The sequence below is a fragment of the Cydia fagiglandana genome, chromosome 21 (assembly GCF_963556715.1).
Source record: "Cydia fagiglandana chromosome 21, ilCydFagi1.1, whole genome shotgun sequence".
NCBI lineage: Eukaryota > Metazoa > Arthropoda > Insecta > Lepidoptera > Tortricidae > Cydia > Cydia fagiglandana.
In genome coordinates, this window is record NC_085952.1 from 11065142 (window position 1) to 11085626 (window position 20485).

Consider the following 20485-nt stretch of genomic DNA (forward strand, 5'->3'; position numbering starts at 1 on the left):
ATGGCGCATGGCATGACTGCCGTGTCATGTAATGATTGTTCCGCGCCACAGCCAAATGTTTTCGAAAATGGAACACGCAACGAATCGGTTAAAGCGTTGCCAAATTTATTCGTATGGGAAATTTCATACTTCACTGCTGTTTGATGTTAATCAGTCTGTTAAATGTAGTTGGTGCAACTGGGCCTTATACTTGCAAATCTTCAGCAAATTTGCGTTTGTACGAGACAACGATAGGCAACTTCATGAAGTTCCAAATACATTGAAATGCCGCCACACAATCATATCCCTTATTTCCATCCCCAGACCGGGCAAGGTCCCGTGCCACGTGAATACTGGCTGGTGCTTCATCTGCGCGCTCGGTGGCACGCTTATTTGCTGCGAGTATTGCCCCACATCGTTCCACGCTGAATGCCTCAATATTAAGCCGCCTGAAGGTAATCATTATTATATCCTCCTAATGCCCAGCCTTACAAATGAGAAATCCAGAATTTGCCACTGAAATTTGAACCTTTAGTGCAAGGAATAGAGTTGATTTTGGTTTTGTTTGGAAATTGAACGAAACAAAACAAATGCGACTCTGTTCCAATTGAATATGATTTAAATGTCATCGAACTGCTTAAGTACTATAGGTAGGACCTAGGGTCTTAGGACGATATCATAGCTATCATCGGGCGCAGCATGGTTCCATCTTTATCGCCTGTCACTACGATGCCCGTCACTTTCGCAATAGAACGTGACAGGCATGGTGATAAGCGATAAAAATGCGACCGTGCGGCTACCGGCGCAATTTTCAAATGATATTGCACAGAACTCGCACTTTGGTGAGAGAAAACTTCGCGAGGAAACCGGACTAATGTTTATGGATCTGCGGATTCGAAATAAATAATAAAATTGAATTGAAGATGGAATGCCTAATGCTAAAAAGGCCTAGTTTCTCCTTTGTGATGGATTATTTGATACTTGACGCTTTACCGAGCGGAGCTCTGCGAGCAAAAACATTTCTTTTTAGGGTTCCGTACGCAAAGGGTAAAACGGGACCCTATTACTAAGACTTCGCTGTCCGTCCGTCCGTCTGTCACCAGGCTGTATCTCACGAACCGTGATAGCTAGACAGTTGAAATTTTCACAGATGATGTATTTCTGTTGCCGCTATAACAACAAATACTAAAAACAGAATAAAATAAAGATTTAAATGGGGCTCCCATACAACAAACGTGATTTTTGACCAAAGTTAAGCAACGTCGGGGGTGGTCAGTACTTGGATGGGTGACCGTTTTTTTTTTGCTTTTTTTTTGTTTTTTTTTTTGCATTATGGTACGGAACCCTTCGTGCGCGAGTCCGACTCGCACTTGCCCGGTTTTTTGTAACTAGAGGATCCGTGATCTAGAATCCCTAGTAGGGATACGTATTTCAGAAACGACTACGAGTGTTGTTTTTATATTTTCAGGAAGCTACATGTGTGAAGATTGTGAAACGGGCCGTTTACCTCTGTACGGAGAGATGGTCTGGGTCAAATTGGGACACTACAGGTACATATTATGTTACTTAGCATAAAAACTTAGTTAATCTTACACGTCGAGTCACACGTTCTAGCCAACTCCTTCAAAGCTGCCACGTAGTCCGATATAGACTCGCTTTTAGTTTGCGTTCTCTGCCGAAACTTGTTCCTCTCCGCTAATATGCTAGGCGTTGGCTGCAGATATTGTAGCATAATTTTATTGATGTCATCATATTTCACTTCGTGTGGTTTCTTTGGTGAACAAAGAGTCACTAGCAGTTCATATGTAGGGCCGCCAATAAACGTAATTAGTGTAGCCACTTTCTTTGCTTCCTCGATATCATTAACAATAAAATATTGTTCAAGGCGGTCCACGTATGACGACCACTTATCTTTGTTCGCGTCGAATGGTTCAATCTTACCGACCGTCATTGCGCCCACAGGACACCACACGCTTATGCACAATCCAACATCGAGAATAACATGAGTTCAGCTCGTCGCCAATGTAAAATATGGGACTACTACGGGAATAACATTGAAAATACGTGCATACAAAACTATCTGTATTAAAGGAATGAACATCGCAAATAGACACATGTCAACGGAAGACTTATCATAACCTACATGCAGTATGCATACAACACAATCTTTAAGTTTTTTCGTCATTTACTCACACTTCTCTGCATATAATTTTTTCTTAAAATTTAGCGTTTTGCTTTTGCGGTAAAAGTTTTGGTTTAAGACTAGAATTTACACCAAGCTATGGAGAGTATAATCAGGCCAAACTTTAAAAGAACAGCTTATGTAAACGATACTGAGGGCCTACCGAGAACCACGTTCGGCGTGTGGCCTCTCTGTCTCACGTGTAAATTCGTACGTAAGTGTGACAGGGAGGCAACACGTCGAACGTGGTTCGTGGTAAGTCCTCTGGTCAAATTAACTCACTCTCAAATGATAATCAAAAGACAATTTCTAAAAACATCAAACAGTAAAAATATACTGTTACGAAAAAAAACCTTTCAGTACAAAACTCGCGACCCTTGAATATTAGGTATACATTATAACTGTATTAAAATCAACTGAGATAACTAGTTACTGTTTGTCTTATTTCACACCATAATGACCGGCTTTACTAGAGCCGTTTAGGCGTTTACGTATGCAATTATAGATTTTAAAGCTACCAGTTTAATAAACCTTTACTTTCTCAAATTGCTACATTTTCATTCGACTTCAGATGGTGGCCAGGCATAGTCCTTCACCCTACAGAGATCCCGGACAACATTCTAGCAGTCAAACACTCGCCAGGCGAATTCGTAGTGAGGTTCTTCGGGCAGTATGACCACTACTGGGTCAACAGAGGCAGAGTGTTCCCTTTCCAAGAAGGTGAGTTGTGTGTGCTACACTATACAGATCTCTGGGATCTCCCGGACAACATTCTAGCAGTCAAACACTCGCCAGGCGAATTCGTAGTGAGGTTCTTCGGACAGTATGACCACTACTGGGTCAACAGAGGCAGAGTATTCCCTTTCCAAGAAGGTGAGTTGTGTGTGCTACACTATACAGATCTCTGGGATCTCCCGGACGACATTCTAGCAGTCAAACACTCGCCAGGAGAATTCGTAGTGATGTTCTTCGGCCAGTATGACCACTACTGGGTCAACAGAGGCCGAGTGTTCCCTTTCCAAGAAGGTGAGTTGCGTGTGCTACACTACACAGATCTCTGGGATATCGCAGACGACATTCTAGCAGTCAAACACTCGCCAGGCGAATTAGTAGTGAGGTCATCGGCCAGAATGACCACTACTGGGTCAACAGAGGCAGAGTGTTCCCTTTCCAAGAAGGTGAGTTGTGTGTGCTACACTATACAGATCTCTGGGATCTCCCAGACAACATTCTATAGTTCGTTTTTTTTAGCATTAGAAAGAACTTGCAAGAAGGTAAGCGATCTTGACATGTCTTTTAATTGAAAAACGCTTTTTAAAAATCAATAACTATTACTTATGAAAGCAGAAGAATATAAATGATCGTATTAGATTCATAATTGTTACATATTTGCCGTAACTTATTTTAAAAATGTGTTTGTCAATTAAAAGACACGTCAAGATTGTTTACCTAATTTCTAATGCTAAAAAAAACGAAGTATAGCAGTCAAACACTGGCCAGGAGAATTCGTAGTGAGGTTCATCGGCCAGTATGACCACTACTGGGTCAACAGAGGCAGAGTGTTCCCTTTCCAAGAAGGTGAGTTGTGTGTGCTACACTATACAGATCTCTGGGATCTGCCGGACAACATTCTAGCAGTCAAACACTCGCCAGGCGAATTCGTAGTGAGGTTCTTCGGGCAGTATGATCACTACTGGGTCAACAGAGGCCGAGTGTTCCCTTTCCAAGAAGGTGAGTTGTGTGTGCTACACTATACAGATCTCTGGGATCTCCCGGACAACATTCAACAGTCAAACACTCGCCAGGCGAATTCGTAGTGAGGTTCTTCGGACAGTATGACCACTACTGGGTCAACAGAGGCCGAGTGTTCCCTTTCCAAGAAGGTGAGTTGTGTGTGCTACACTATACAGATCTCTGGGATCTCCCGGACAACATTCTAGCAGTCAAACACTCGCCAGGCGAATTCGTAGTGAGGTTCTTTGGACAGTATGACCACTACTGGGTCAACAGAGGCAGAGTGTTCCCTTTCCAAGAAGGTGAGTTGTGTGTGCTACACTATACAGATCTCTGGGATCTCCCGGACAACATTCTAGCAGTCAAACACCCGCCAGGCGAATTCGTAGTGAGGTTCGGACAGTATGACCACTACTGGGTCAACAGAGGCAGAGTGTTCCCTTTCCAAGAAGGTGAGTTGTGTGTGCTACACTATACAGAACTCTGGGATCTCCCGGACAACATTCTAGCAGTCAAACACTCGCCAGGCGAATTCGTAGTGAGGTTCTTCGGGCAGTATGACCACTACTGGGTCAACAGAGGCAGAGTGTTCCCTTTCCAAAAAGGTAAGTTGTGTGTGTGTGTGTGTGTCTATATAGATCTCGGACAACATCCTAACAGTCACACTTGCGTGGGGAATTCATCTTGCGGTTCTTACCTAATTACCATGGGAAACAGCTCATGGCATTAGAACTGTGCAACTCTTAGAAACGTCTAGTTTCCCGATATATCGGCACATCACTATCGCATCTGCTCAGAGTAATTGACAACGGTTATTCCTAGAAGATGGGATTTTCCTTGCGTTATCCCGGCTTTTTGCCACGGCTCATAGCCTGGGGTCCGCTTGGCAACTAATCACAAGAATTGGCATAGGCACTAATTTCTACGAAAGCGACTGCCTGGCCTTTCAACCCAGAGGGGAAACTAGGCTTATTGGGATTAGTCCGGTTTCCTCCCGATGCTTTCCTTCACCGACTTGTAATTATCAAATGATATTTTGTACATTAGTTCCGAAAAACTCCTTGGTACGGGCCGGGGTTTGAACCCGCGATCTCCAGATTGAAAGTCGCACGCTCTTACCGCTAGGCCACTAGCGCTTGTTCAATGGTGATTTACTCTACAACCTGTTCTCTTTTCAGGCGATTCCGGCAGAATATCGAGCCAGAAGTCCAAGATAGACGCAGCCTTCACCACCGCCATGGAACACGCGCAGCGGGCTTGCGAAATATTAAAAAGTAAGTATAACCCTAATAATGCAAAGTTAAAACTACTATAGTTCGTTTTTTTTAGCATTAGAAAGAACTTGAAAGAAGGTAAGCGATCTTGACATGTCTTTTAATTGAAAAACGCTGATTAAAAATCCGTAACTATTACTTATGAAAGCAGAAGAATTACGTTATCATTTATAAATGATCGTATTAGATTCATAATTGTTACATATTTGCCGTAACTTATTTTTAAAACGTGTTTTTCAATTAAAAGACACATCAAGATTGTTTACCTTATTTCTAATGCTAAAAAAAACGTACTATAGCTAGGTGAAAATTCTGCATCTTGACAGCGTTTCATGTATTATCGTCTCAGTAAGTACGAGTACTAAGTATTGTTACAAGATATGATGCTCAGAAGTCACTTCTAATATAACGCAAGGCAGGACCGACAGTAAGGCCCACTTGCACCATCCCACTAACCCAGGGTTAAGCGGTTTATCCGTCAAACCTGTGTCAAATTGTACTGGTAACCAGGGTAACTCCTGTGGCCTATTTTATAAAGCTACTAGTTACAATTTACAAGCGGAAGTCTCGTTCTAACACATAGGGTTAGAAAGAGACTTCCGCTTGTAAATTGTAACTTGTAGCTTTATAAAATAGGCCACAGGTTTAACCAGTTAACCCCGGTTTAGAATGGCACAAGTGGGCCTTAGTCGCGTTTGATGAAAAGTCTTCCTTTGCGATAATAATCGGGAATTGGCAATATCGTTTGACCCTGGAACGCTAGAAGATTGACTCTTGAAGTCTAGGTGGGTTGGTTCATGGTATTAACAGCAACAATGCTAACGGACAGTCGCCGTCATTGGAGCGGCCAAGGCGGTCACAAATATCTGAACACGTCTCTATTGTGAAGGCGTTAGGGTGCGTTTTAAGATATTTTTGAGCACCTCGACCGCTCCGATACATCTGATGGCGACTTAACCATTCGTAAACCTTAACTCGTTGCGTCAAGAGTTACGAATGGTATATTGGTTGATATAAATATCTAAATGGTTGATGTACGTAACATCAACGATTAGGTTGAAGCAAAACAAAATGATGAACACAAACCATTCACAGACCGCGAGCGAGGCTGCCGGGGGACGGCGGGGTGGGAGGTTTTCTCCTACCACGACGGACCGCGGCAGCTGACTCATGCCATGGTTCACTATATGGCTCTGATTGTTTTGCTTTATTTAACTGCGAAATCTTTTTAAGCGTGAAAGTACCCGTTTTCTTGCCTAGGGTTCTAAATTTACCAGCCAAAAAAAACATGAAGATAGATTAATTTTAAGCGTAAAATTGTGTAAATTCCGACAACTGTATTATAGTCTGTGCGGACATAGAGAAAAAAATACATAAGAGTGCCCACTCCATACATCAGTTTTGGTACCATAGCAACTATTATTTTCGTAGTCGACATCTAGTGTCGAGTAGCGGAATTCTCAGTACTGCTGCTCGACAATAGAAATCGCGACGAACGGAAAGTCTAAGTCTCAAACTATATTTGGTACCCAAACTGATGTATGGAGTGAGCACTCTATCTTACTATGTATTTCTCTGGGGCACAAGACTAAATCCCTAACCTAACTAAATCAAATATAATCGTTAAGTGAGTAGACATGGGAGTTTTCTATCCAATGCCTGTCTCCGTTTCATTAATACCAATTGTTTTTTTTTAGAAATGGAACCCAATGAAGAAGAAGATTTAGACATCGCATCATCCCTACTACCACCGCACTACGTCAAATTGAAAGTCAACAAACCAGTCGGCAGTGTCGTTCGAAGAGATGTGGACGCTAACTCACTTACGCAGTGCGACTGCGATCCGAACCAACCAGATCCTTGTGGCCCTTACTCTCACTGTCTCAACAGGTAAGAGGGAGGGAGATAAACGTTCGACTATTGCGCTTACATTAAAATTTTAAAATGGCGGCCGCTTTTTCTGATATTGATGCATATATAAATAATTAAAAGTCAACAAGTTGGTTGGCAACGTCGTTCAAAGAGATGTGGACGCTAACTCACTTACGCAGTGCGACTGCGATCCGAACCAACCAGATCCTTGCGGGCTTTACTCTCACTGTCTCAACAGGTAAGAGGGAGGGAGATACACGATCGACTATTGCGCTTACGTTAAAATTTCAAAATGGCGGCCGCTTTTTCTGATATTGATGCATATATAAATAATTAAAAGTCAACAAGTTGGTTGGCATCGGCAGCGACTGCGATCCGAACCAACCAGATCCTTGCGGGCTTTACTCTCACTGTCTCAACAGGTAAGAGGGAGGGAGATAAACGATCGACTATTGGGCCAAGATTTTATATTGAACAAAGCTGAGACGTTAAAATTTCAAAACAGCAGCCGCTTTTCTAATATCCTTAGGTTCTGTAGCGTTCGACTCGCCGGCACTAAGTAATCGAAGTACGTATTTTTTATGCAAGTGTATGTGGCACGTGGCGCAAGCGGTTTTACTTAACAATAGACAATAGGATTAGCCTTCGGGCTCTATTAGAAACCTACAAACTATACTATTATTTATTCTGTGTCCCAGTGAACCGTTTTGCGCATCTCTAGATGGTGCAATGCAAGTAGCCCTAAGCGCCATTTCCACCATCTCACTAACCCAAGGTTAACCGGCTAAACCGTTAACCCAGTGTCAAATTGTACTGGCAACCATGGTGACTCCAGCTTTAACCGGTTAACCCTGGGTTAGTGGGGGTGGTGCAAGTGGCCCTAAGTGTTGTCTGTCCCAGGATGCTGCTGACGGAGTGCGGGCCGCTGTGCCGCGCGGGCGAGCGCTGCAGCAACCGCGCCTTCGAGAAGCGCGCCTACCCGCGCCTGCAGCCGCACCGCGCGCCGCACCGCGGCTGGGGGCTGCGCACGCTGCAGGACATCAAGCAAGGTAACCTGCGAACACTTCCAAGCCCTAACTTCGAAGCCGTCGGCTTATATCCGAGGAGCTTACGCTGCGTCTTACGTAAGTCAACAACTCGCTAACGCGACACGGCGCGGCGCGGCGGGCCCGAGGCGTTCGCGTTCGCAACGAGATCGCCGACGTAGGACACTTCTATAGGTATCAAAGGATTGGTTAACCCCGCGCCGCATCGCTTCGCTTCGCGTTCGCGTGTTGTTCGCCTACGTAGTACGCTGCGTTAGCGATATAAGTCTTCTATAGCCATTTGTGAAATGCAGCTTTATTTAGATTTACAATAAAACTGCTTTTTGACTGCGGGTAAAATACCGGTAATCTCCGTGCGTAAAAAATACGGGGCACAAAATACTGGCCGGTAATCTGGTGTTTTTTGACAGTTCGGTAGACGACAGATTAAGTCATAGTGATGCCGTTTTGTAAGGGCCCGGCCACATGTCAGCGGTGCGTCGCCGCCGCCGCCGCGCGGCGCGGCACCGCAGAAATCTGCGGCGCCGCAAACCGCTCTGCGGCAACGCACGCCGCACCGCAAAATTTAGCGGTGCCGCCGAGCGGCGTGCGCGCCGCGTTGCATAAGAATAAAATTCGACTACCAGACATGGCAGACATGGATCCCTTCACACGTGTTCTGCTTATTTAAGTTATTTTACAACTGTTACTTGGTATTTCGAAAATTGTGCAATTTAATAGTATTAGAGACAAGGATATTGGATAAACATATTTTAATTAAATAGATATTTATTTATTTTGTTTTCATTTGTTAGGAAAACTTACAAATACAAATAGAATAACAATTAAGTTTGGTGATAACATAGAAACAGTGATTTTGGCACAAAATACAAAACAAGGCCGGCCCTGACGGGGAAATATTTCGTACAATGTGATTAATTTCTCATTTAATTTGTGTCATCTACTGGCCACATGTATAAAATTTAATCACCAATTTTAAATTTATGGGGCTATTCATAAATTACGTCAATTTAGGGGGGGGGGGGGTCTGGGCATCGGATGACGGTAGCATGAAGTAGGAGGAAATGGAGTCATTTGAAGCATGATTTTTTGGATGATTATAGGGGGGGGGGGGGTCAAAAATCGTCAAAAATCGATGACGTAATTTATGGACAGTCCCTATGGCGACAACTGAGCTCTTGAAATAAACAACTTGCCCCCAAACCTGCAAAGAGTCAGACCAAGAAAAGTCTGCAGCGGATTTGATAACCCACGCAGTCCACGTGTTACTTTAAACGTCAAAATTTTATGAAATTATGACGTATAAATAACACTTACACTCGTGAGCTGTCAAATCCACTGCAGACTTTTCTTGGTCCGACTCTAGGATAGATTTGTCAGTTTCGCATCCGCACCTCCTGATTTGGTCGGTAACGTCACATTCATATAAATCGAAATCGGTTGTGACCCCTTTATAATTATGACTTGGGTAGTAATTGCAATAACTTACCTACTTATCGATATCATTTATCGGCATATACCCGTGACTATTTTTTCTTTGCTATTCCTGGTATCATTTTATTTGTCAAACTCATGTCAATTTAGTTTGCGAGTTTATGGAGGCGACCTTAGTCGAATTTTATTCTTTACTAATGCAACGCGGCGCGCACGCCGCTCGGCGGCACCGCTAAATTTTGCGGTGCGGCGTGCGTTGCCGCAGAGCGGTTTGCGGCGCCGCAGATTTCTGCGGTGCCGCGCCGCGCTGACTTGTGGCCGGGCCCTAACACGAAGCTGGCAACTACTTTTCTGGTCGGTCGAAGTATGTTTTGTTGCCAAGGAGGTGCAAAGAGAGTAGGTTTCTTATATTGTATGACCCTCTTCCCCGCGTCCTTGTTTACGGGTCTATTTATGGGATAAGTATTCAAGTAGTTTATTTGCATTCATGTTGTACATAAGATCTTATGAAATAAAAGTTTCAAACATGAGCACCGTTAGGGCATGGCAATCCTTATAAGTAACTTAAGCTAACTTAAACTAATGTGTTTTTTTTTTACACTAGGTAACAACTGTAACAAGCTTATTAGTTATTGTACAGAAAAATGACATTTTATAATTTGTCGTTTAAATATTCATTCACAGAATAATAGGTTTTTGTTATAAGCATTTGTTTTAGTTTATTTGAAAAAACACTTTCTTTTTCTTCTTTTTTAATTTCTTCAGGTAGTTTATTATATAATTTTAAGTTCGCCTTTGTACTAATGACCAATGTTATTTTTCCTGTTTTGTTTTGATTTTTGTACAATAAAGTGTTTTACTACTACTACTACTACTATTTATAAAATTGTTTATATTTAAATTTTAATTAAAAAATATCTTCTGTAGGTCAATTCGTGATCGAGTACGTCGGCGAGCTGATCGACATGGAGGAGTTCCGGCGGAGGATGTGCCGGAAACACGAGATCCGGGACGAGAACTTCTACTTCCTCACGCTAGACAAGGAGCGAATGATCGACGCGGGGCCTAAAGGCAACCTTGCCAGGTAATACTTTTTTTTATTTATTTAGGAAACAAACTGTCACATACAAATATGTTTAAGCTTGTAGATATACAAAAATACCTATAGTTCCATTAAATATAACATAGATATGGTAATAAGTAGAAACAGGGCTAGTAGCATTGAATACACAACCTACAAAGTACCAAGTATCGATCGTGCTTACAAACGTACATACATTGCATAAGACTGTAAAACAATGAGTTTCTTTTATCTGTTTTTTTTTTTAACTATTCAAAAGTATGTCTACCGTCTCCAATTCTCCCTCAATTGCTCAAAGGTTAACTGGAAGATATCCCTTAAAAGGATAAGTTCACCTTTGACTAATGACTAATGACGAATTTTATTTTTCCTGTTTTGTTTTGAAGCCAATGACAGTGACTGGTGGGAGATTTCAGAGGATAGGGATACGTGGAAAAATAAGAGGGAGGCCTTTGCCCAGCAGTGGGACAATATAGGCTCATAATAATAATAATAAACAATAAAGTGTTTTACTACTACTACTACTACAAAAGTCGTGTATATGTTAAACAGTAAGGGACCAAGAATTTGCTCAAGAACCCTGAGATACTCCGGAATTATTAGAGAACTAATTAATACGAAAGAATAGTTCTGTCAAATACGTTTATGTAAAAGAGTAAAGGGGCAAGAATTAAACCCTTAGGTACTCCTAATTAAGGCGGTTCGTCACGTCGTGGATTCATTTTGTGAAAATGTCCATGTTAAACAATGGGGGACCAAGAACTGAACCCTGAGGTACTCCAAGAGAAATTATTGTCTTAGTCGATGGAATCTGACTAATCTGTTTTTCCACCTTTTAATCTGAAAGATAATGATTGGTAAACGTCAAAGGCATACGATTTATCTCACACAACAATTAAATATCACAAAACAATGGTTATCAACACACTCAAACGCCTTAGACAGAACTAAACTGCAAAACGTAATTCTAGACCAAACAAAGTAAGACAATATTGCCACTGCAATAATTTGTTTGTAAAATAGTAACGTCCTTTTGATAAATAGGGTACATCGCCAATTACTAGCCACCCCCCAATTACTGGCCACTTAATTTGATTTCTATTTATAGGTGAACAAAGTTCATTTTAGTATATAAGGTACGAAAATCCAATTATTAGCCAGTTTTCAATTACTGGCCACCTATTCCAAAAATGAATTCTATTTACAGATAAATAAAACTCATTTTCAGTATAAGGAAAATGGCCAGTAACTGAAATTTATCCACAACCCACTCGTTCAATAACTGGCCGCCTCTTACAAAAATGAGTTCTATTCACCTATACACAGAATTCATTTTAGTATAGGTGGCCAGTAATTGAAAACTGGCTAATAATTGGCGATGTACCCTAATCACGCTAAGATAATTTATTTATTAGTAATTTTACTCCTACGATTTAAAAAAGTACCTTTATTTTTACATAAATACACGCAATACGCGCTAGTAAAAAGTGGCAGCATTTTCTTACTTTTTTTGGTCTTGAATTACGTTTTATTTAAATAAATAAATATTATATTTTATATTTTTTTAAATATTAATAGTAAATAAATATATTTATTTCTAAATAAATATTTAGAAATTTAATTCAGGCAACAAGGCCCATATTACAAATACCTTACAGACTAACATACATATGTATTTTATAAACTTAAAACTAAACACTATTTAGACGATAAAACGGCGTGGCTCCGTTGCATCGGCTGCTCTTGTGTCGGATTCGGCAGTTCGGCATTCTATTATCGTTTTGCAGTTTAATGTAGTTTCGACCCTGTTGCAGATTCATGAACCACTGCTGCGAGCCGAACTGCGAGACGCAGAAGTGGACGGTGCTCGGAGACGTGCGCGTCGGGCTGTTCGCTCTCTACGACATACCCGCCGTGAGTTACTTAGTGCTTCAAGCTTAGAATAGATTCCCAAGCCAAATTTTGCGCTTTTGAATTTGAAACTTTCTTTTATTTCTATAAGGCCCTCTTGCGCCATTCCACTAACCCGGGGTTAACCGGATAAACCTGGAGTTACCATGGTTACCAGCACAATTTGACACTGGATTAACGGTTTAACCGCTTAACCCCGGGTTAGTGGGATGGTGCAAGTGGGCCTAAGAGTTCATAGCTCGAATTTAATTTCTACTTGTACAAGTACAGTCAGCATCAGATATACCTGAGCGGGTAAGGTGTCCAAGAAAACATATACACTTCAATCGTCACAAAAATAAGGACATCTAAGTTGTCATTTTAGCATAGGCTTTCAGTTCGTCACATATATCTTAACTTCTGAGTTTTTCTTTAACACATACACCCTTATTTAATTACAATGACAATAACGGTTAGAAACTCAGTGGTAACTAAGCACTCAAATTCAAGCTACTGTCATTAATACCTACACGCACTGCCAATCACGTACGTCAGCGGCCAGGGTGCCACCAGTTGCTAAGCAGTTGTTATTTCAATGGTAACTAAGCATCAACATTTTATCTGTTTAACATTAAAAAAAATACTGTAGCAGCTACGAATTGACATCTCCTTTCTTAAAGAAGTATTTTATCGTCAAGTGTCAAACTTAGACGATAAATAAGTAGGTTTTACGAGAATAGGATTTTTAGATAGGTTTTTTATTTTAACTGTCATAGGCGGCCGTTCTTCCAAATCGTAGAGCATATTATATGTTAATATATTCATTTAGCCCGCTTATTGTACTAAAATATACTATATAGTACTAAAATACGATGCTCCGAATCGATCAAAGAACGAAGGAGAAAATAATAGAATTGAAACTTAACACGTTCTCTGTCCCAATCTGACATGTAAACCTTATGGCTTTGTAAAGGTGGCCACTGACGAGCCTGCCAACAGTCCAAATAGCGTGGCTGCAATCCAAATTCGTTCCGTGAATGTTAAAAACGTACAATGTTTAATATTAGGATGCCGTCCATTTGGATGAATCCATTGTAACGGCATCCATTTGGAAGGCTCGTCAGTGGCCTGCTTAATAGAGGCTAGCCGTTAAAACCATCACTGCCATGCATATACACCTACGTAATATGCTAACTGTTGACCATAGGAATGACGAATTATGTTTTTACAACTTAGCAGAGAGGATAGAGTATACGGAGTTATATACAGTATGTATCAGAACGAAAGGCCAAGAAAGAGACCCATTAATGTTTAGGTCATACTGAGCAACTTTTACTATGGGACCAACCCCGAAACCCCGGAAAAAAATTACTCTCCCATAGAAAATTTCAACATCAGACCAGCAAAATGTATGAAACTTCCAAGTATTTTTCCGCGTTTTCGGGGTTGATCCCATAGTAAAAGTTGTTCAGTATGACCTAAACATTAATGGGTCTCTTTCTTGGCCTTTCATTCAAACTAACGTTCGTACTAACAATAAGTTCAAAGATATACAGTATGTTGATACATACTGTATATCTTTGAACTTATTGTTAGTATAACCAGTATAACCTAACAGTAAACATCAAATGGCATTCCGCACAGGAGTAATCTAAGGAACGCTTACTGCGGGTTCAAACCTACAACGTCCTGTTAGAAAGTCGTACATACTCTACATGTGACATATCTTCAAAAAACATATAAACTTATGCGAAATTAATATAAAACTACAAATTAATAATAGAAATGAAACCCAAAAAATAAAAGCTGTAATCTCTAGGTGCGTCCGACTGAGATTTGAACCCGCGGTCTCTGCTTTGAAAAGCAAACGCCTTAGTCACAAGACCACAACGTGCCTTGACAATTGGCTCTAAATTCGGCTTCAGTTAGCTTTCGCTATGTGTCACTCATTCGTTTTGATGATTCTATTCAATAAAAGAAATAGTTTTCAGTAAGCTGACTGCCAGGCCTCTGTCAATGGTTGAAGGGCAAAACGTGAGATAGATGTATGTGATGACAAGACTGTACTGCTTTCGATGATTGTCAAAACGCTTTACCTGAAATTAGCATAGCTATTATTCATTCAATATACGACCATACATGTATGCTTTAAACGTCTATTTTTCCATATTGTTCAGATATATTTGACACGTTGACCGCTTAGATACCAATGGTTTTTTGACAGCTAAGGTATCAATGATTTGTTGTAAGTGTACAAATTAATAAATAGCGACTGTTAAGATATTTCTGACATGTTGAGCGCTCACAAGTAAATGCTACCATGACAGTCAACAACTTTTTGACAGTTTAAACGTTTACCTCTCTTTGAGCACCTGGAGTGTATAGCGACTTCTGCTGCTGACTGTACGCGAGGACTTATGAGGATAGTACAGTCAGCATGTATAAGCAGATCAGCCTACGCTACTCGTCAATAATATCTCGTCATTCTCTATAGTTAGGTGAACAATCTTGACGTGTCTGTTTGTTGAAAAACACTTTTGAAAAATAAGTCACGGTAAATTCAATATGTAACAAGTATGAATCATATAAAGTATTTACATTATTTTAGCGGAAGCAGTTATAAAGTTGACCCAAAAAATTTTTATTAAGCTATGAGCTTCATCACATATGTTCCTTGAGTAATTCTAAGCATTTCAAGCCTGGGAGGCAATAAGAAATGTGTCTACTCGGATTTGTAATGGATTCAAACTTTCAACCCCTTTTTAACCCTGTTAGGGGATGAATTTCTCAAAATCGCTTCTTATCTCTTGTACACTTTATAAATGTAATCTAGTGTGCAAATTTCAACTTTCTATCTTTTGTAGTTTCGGCTCCGCGTAGCAAAAATCTCCAACCAAATTTTTCACCTTTTTACGTTTTTCTTGTAAAATTACTATGAAATTGAAAAAACAAATATCAGCAATGAATTCTACGTCTTTGGTTTATACGAAAATGATACCAAACTTGCCCTAGTACCCACCAGGATCAGAGTAGATTTTTTTTAAAGATGACGGATGGCGGCCGTCTTTGTATCCCACCCTCCCCCCCACTTCAGGCTAGAAATGCTTAGAATTACTCAAATATCAGATGTGATGAAGCTCATAGCTTAATAAAAAATTTTTGGGTCATGTATGGCAGCGTTACATAACTGACTCCAGTATTTTGCTTTCATAACTAATAGTTATTACTGATTTTAAAAAGCGTTTTTCAATTAAAAGTCACGTCAAAATCGCGTAGTCTTTTTCTAATGCAAAAAGAAACGAATAATAATAGTTTAACAATCATATTTTCACCACACCTTGGGCCGTGTTGCATAATAAACTACAACTTATATTACAAGCGGAACTCCTTTTCTAACTTCACTTATTAGAAAAGGAGTTCCGCTTGTAATATTAGTTGTAGTTTATTATGCAACACGGCCCAACACATAGAAAGTATTAGCTGTGAAACATCAAACAAAATGAGGCGATTGGGACGCGAGGGATCAAAGGTTCCGCGCTGAAGTTACGTTATGTTGAATAATTTTAAGATTTAGACTCACTTGCTTTTAGTCACTCGCGCGACATGTTTCGGAGAGCCTAGGTCTCCTTTCACAAGCACTAATAATGCGAGCAGCGTTATTCAGTGTTAGGGTAACATTCCATTTCTGACCGCAGCTGCACTACTAATACGAACGCGTCGGTATTAAAAACATAAAAAATAATAAAAATAAATAAATTTTGGTAGACATCTTACACAGATCAAACCCCCAACTAAGCAAAGCTTGTACTATGGGTGCTAGGCGACGATATACATACTTATATAGATAAATACATACTTATATACATAGAAAACACCCATGACTCAGGAACAAATATTAGTGTTCATCATCAAATGCCCTTACTGGGATTCGAACCCAGGACCATCGGCTTCGCAGGTAGGGTCACTACCCACTAGGCCAGACCGGTCGTCAAAATTGACAATTTCCATAGTAAAATGAATGGTAGTGCTGCTGTCGTTGGCAATGAACTGTCACCTTTAGTATGTCTCACAACAGTTTAAATTCGATTACGTTATGTCATTGTCAAATACCAAATTTAATCACATGAAACCAGCGAACTGATATACATGGAAGTATTCTGTCCGCTCAGTTATGACCCAACGTAAACTATTCGATTGTAGGCGGTGCTTACAAACTATTCGATTCGCAACTTCAGTTCGTCCGAGATGACAGTCAGTGACGGATGGCTAAATTGATTTATAAAAACAACGTTTTTTTGTAATTAAAAATGTCTTCATGTGTCGTGAAGTGGTGCAGAAGTTATTTTAGTTCATACCAAGGATAGTGGAATCACTTTTCACTTGTAGTAAACAGATAACTTCAGTAAAATTTGGAATTAAACATGACGATTTGTTTTCAATACTACCGTGCTAAGCTAAAACGTAATAACTGCATACGACTTTCATAACAACATACGACTTTTTAAATTGCGAGGATAATAGGGATGGTGTTATGCCAAATGAAGTAGACTATTTTATTAACTTGTGCTTGGTTTAGGTATTTTCTATATAATTATAAATGTAGTAATGAATTCTTTCTTACAGATTTGTATTTTCCTTTTTTATTTCGTGAAATGGAGCTGTAAAAAAACTACCTACTTATTTCAAATTAATAATCAAATTTGATATTATCATTTTACATTACTTTCCATTCAGATTCCCACAAGATGCTATTCGCAGAGAACTATGGAAAAAATCTGTCCAATTAGAGAGACATGAAATTAAGTGGATGCCTGGAAAGATATCTAGAATATGTTCTATTCATGAGATATAACTCGTGAGATAATCATACCCGGTCTTCTATATGTAGATACACTTCAACTGAATTAATTTAACAAATACACACATTATCTGAAAATGTTGATCATTCGAATCCACCCTCTACCGTCACATATATGTAGGTTCTCTCTCAAGCCATTTCCGTCAGTAGAAAAGAGCGGCAAAAGAAAATGTAAGCGCGCGAACGGGTGTGGTCCCATACAAAATTTTAATTTTGCACCTTTTTCTACTGACAAACTTGCTTGACCGGCTATATACATATAACCTCGTGCCGCCCAAGAAAAAAAACGCAAGATCAGCTAAACGCCCAATGTGCAATATATGAGCCATAATATTTTGAAGTCGTAACTGCCCACGCACTTCAAACATTTTTTTTTTTACAAAAAACTCGAGCAGTATTTTTTTTTATTTTTTTCTGGGTATATGTGAATAAAAATTAATACAGTAAACTGAATTCCACCTTCGTATCTTTTGTTCATTTAAATGCACATTGGGTTTTTGATTGATGTTATAAGTAATATAATATATTTTTTCAAATCAACTTGAAGGCACGTAATCGCGACAACGCAGCCTCTGACTACATATTATTATTCTTCTTAAATAGTTACATAATAAGCAACGTAAGTCGAAAATAATTACAAAAAAAATATTTTAGTATTGGCCCACTTTTTTATGTAGATATGTTAACATTCATATCTGACACTGAAATGCTTTATAACACGGTCTAAAAAAATAGTTCATAAGCTGCCTTAACATAAAATTTTATATCCTTCTTATTTAAATATAAGTTATTGTATGTTTGCTGTATTTCAGTATCACTTTCTTCGAAACTGTATTTTTCACTAAGACCGTAAATATTTGGTTCATCACCAGAAATTTGGTATTCAGGATCACGAATTTTATTATGTGATGGCAAAAAGACTTCCAGGTCGTATTCAACAAGTAAATCATCATGCAGACCTAGAAATAAACTAACAAAAAGGAACTTTCAGTTGTAGGTTATATTATTTATTATTATAACAGTAGCGCCCAGTGTGCAATATGATGAACATAATCTTACGATTCAGAAAAAATAATATTTATTTGTGCCTTTGTAAAAAAATAACAAGATATTTCAATAAAACAAACATTTAGGATCATTTTTATGTCACTCTTTAAACGAAAAAAGCCATGATTCCTTTAATAAATCAATATTATATACCCATGTGTCGCGCGAGTTTGAATAATCGCGGAAGTATAACACTGTCTATGAATAACTGTCAAAAGTTAGGTGTCAAAATGGTCGCCACTGAACCGACCATTCACGACCTCTAGGTAATTTCCAATTTTGCGCGAATATTTAAAACTGACATCTGATAAACTTTTATGTACAGCGCATTGCACACTGGGCGTTTAGCTCTGAATTTAATTTCTAAAGTCTGGGCAGTTATGCTGAGTGTCACTTTGTACAATGTATTGCACATTGGGCGGCACGAGGATAAAATATTTCCATTGGAACTGAAAGTGGGGATTTATTGTGACTCCGCCTATTCAAATATTTTTGACCCGATTCGTGTCGTCGACCCATGTAAATTTTGCAGGCTGTATATCCAGTCCGAATTCTAAGATCAAGTTTACCATACATTTACAATGGCGTACTTGATCTTAGAAAAACGGACAGACTATACCTGAATGTGACTTCACACTGCCATACAAATTGATAATAAAATATACAAAATACTTACTATAGCGGAATACATTTATACAACAATGATATATTTACTTATGTTGAGTTAGTCTGTCATTTCACAACAAAATTTTAACTAGTTATCTTTTAATCTGCATTAAATTATTATACGTGTATTATTTGACTGGTTCTTCAATGTATGGCATAAACCTATCCCTGTCCAAGTCATATTCTAATCAAATATGAACCGCAAACTCTCAGCGGCCAGTACGTACAGCAAGAAGGTTATTAGCGGATTAATGTCGCTGATTGGTAGTTATTGACATTATATGCATTTCATCTACACTTAGCTATGTACCATTAGTGTAAAAAAGATGACTATTATTTTGTTTACCAGCTTTGATTACAGGCTCTGTAAACGCGTCGTCTTATTTAAATGTAGGCGTAGTTTTGTATGTGTGCTAATTTGGCCCGAGAATTTGAACGGTAATGTTCCTAAAGGCGGTTTCCATACTAAATATATGCGTTCACCGCATGAAACATATTTTACATTGATTACAGAATAGCGAAGTGACATTCAACTATAACTTGGAGTGCGCCGGTATAGAGAAGAAGCGATGTCTGTGCGGCGCCAAGCGGTGTTCTGGCTACATTGGTGCTAAACCCAAACAGGTAAGAAGAAAATATTCTGGAATTAAATTTCCATCGTATTTTCTCGGAAACGTTCACATTTATCATGCTATAGTCTGTCCGCCTTATTCATAAACGTTTACTAAAGTTGACAAGCCGATAATAATCGGTTGTCCCGTTCCATCATACCAATACGTCGGAAAGGGACAAACGATTATTATCGGCTTGTTAACTTTAGTAAACGTTTATGAATAAGGGGGTGTATCTTTAGGTATTTAAAACAGAGTAAACAAAATTAAGAAGCCATTTGAGGGTAGATGAAAACATAACATGATCAAATAATGTAGGTTAAAGTCAGGTCATTCAGTGACAGATCCAGGTGGTTTTGCATTTGGTTGGTTAATCAATAAATGTTATAACGACCCAAAAATTTACAAATTAATTTTGTTTACTTTTATTTAAGTAGGTACTTAAAGATACAGAGTATAGTTCAGTTAATATCAGTACTTTTTGTACCAAGACTGAATGACGAAAAAATCGGGCAAGTGCGAGTCAGATTCGCGCATGAAGGGTTCCGTACCATGATGCAAATAAAGGCAAAAAAAACGGTCACCCATCGAAGTACTGACCCCGCCCGACGTTGCTTAACTTCGGTCAAAAATCACGTTTGTTGTATGGGAGCCCCACTTAAATCTTTATTTTATTCTGTTTTTAGTATTTGTTGTTATAGCGGCAACAGAAATACATCATCCGTGAAAATTTCAACTGTCTAGCTATCACGGTTCGTGAGATACAGCCTGGTGACAGACGGACGGACGGACAGAAGAGTCTTAGTAATAG

The 20485-nt window shown here is 39.4% G+C and overlaps 1 protein-coding gene across 1 annotated transcript in view; it reads left to right on the forward strand.

Moving 5' to 3' along the window:
* The window catches only part of LOC134675250 (uncharacterized protein PF3D7_1120600-like), a 37951-nt gene that overhangs the window by 13717 nt on the left and 3749 nt on the right, over positions 1-20485 (forward strand). The window contains exons 5-13 of the mRNA XM_063533468.1: positions 304-434; positions 1448-1529; positions 2733-2881; positions 5074-5169; positions 6867-7059; positions 7942-8090; positions 10449-10605; positions 12417-12516; positions 19577-19687. Of these exons, the coding sequence (XP_063389538.1) occupies positions 304-434; positions 1448-1529; positions 2733-2881; positions 5074-5169; positions 6867-7059; positions 7942-8090; positions 10449-10605; positions 12417-12516; positions 19577-19687 (1168 nt within the window). The remainder of the gene's footprint in view (positions 1-303; positions 435-1447; positions 1530-2732; positions 2882-5073; positions 5170-6866; positions 7060-7941; positions 8091-10448; positions 10606-12416; positions 12517-19576; positions 19688-20485) is intronic.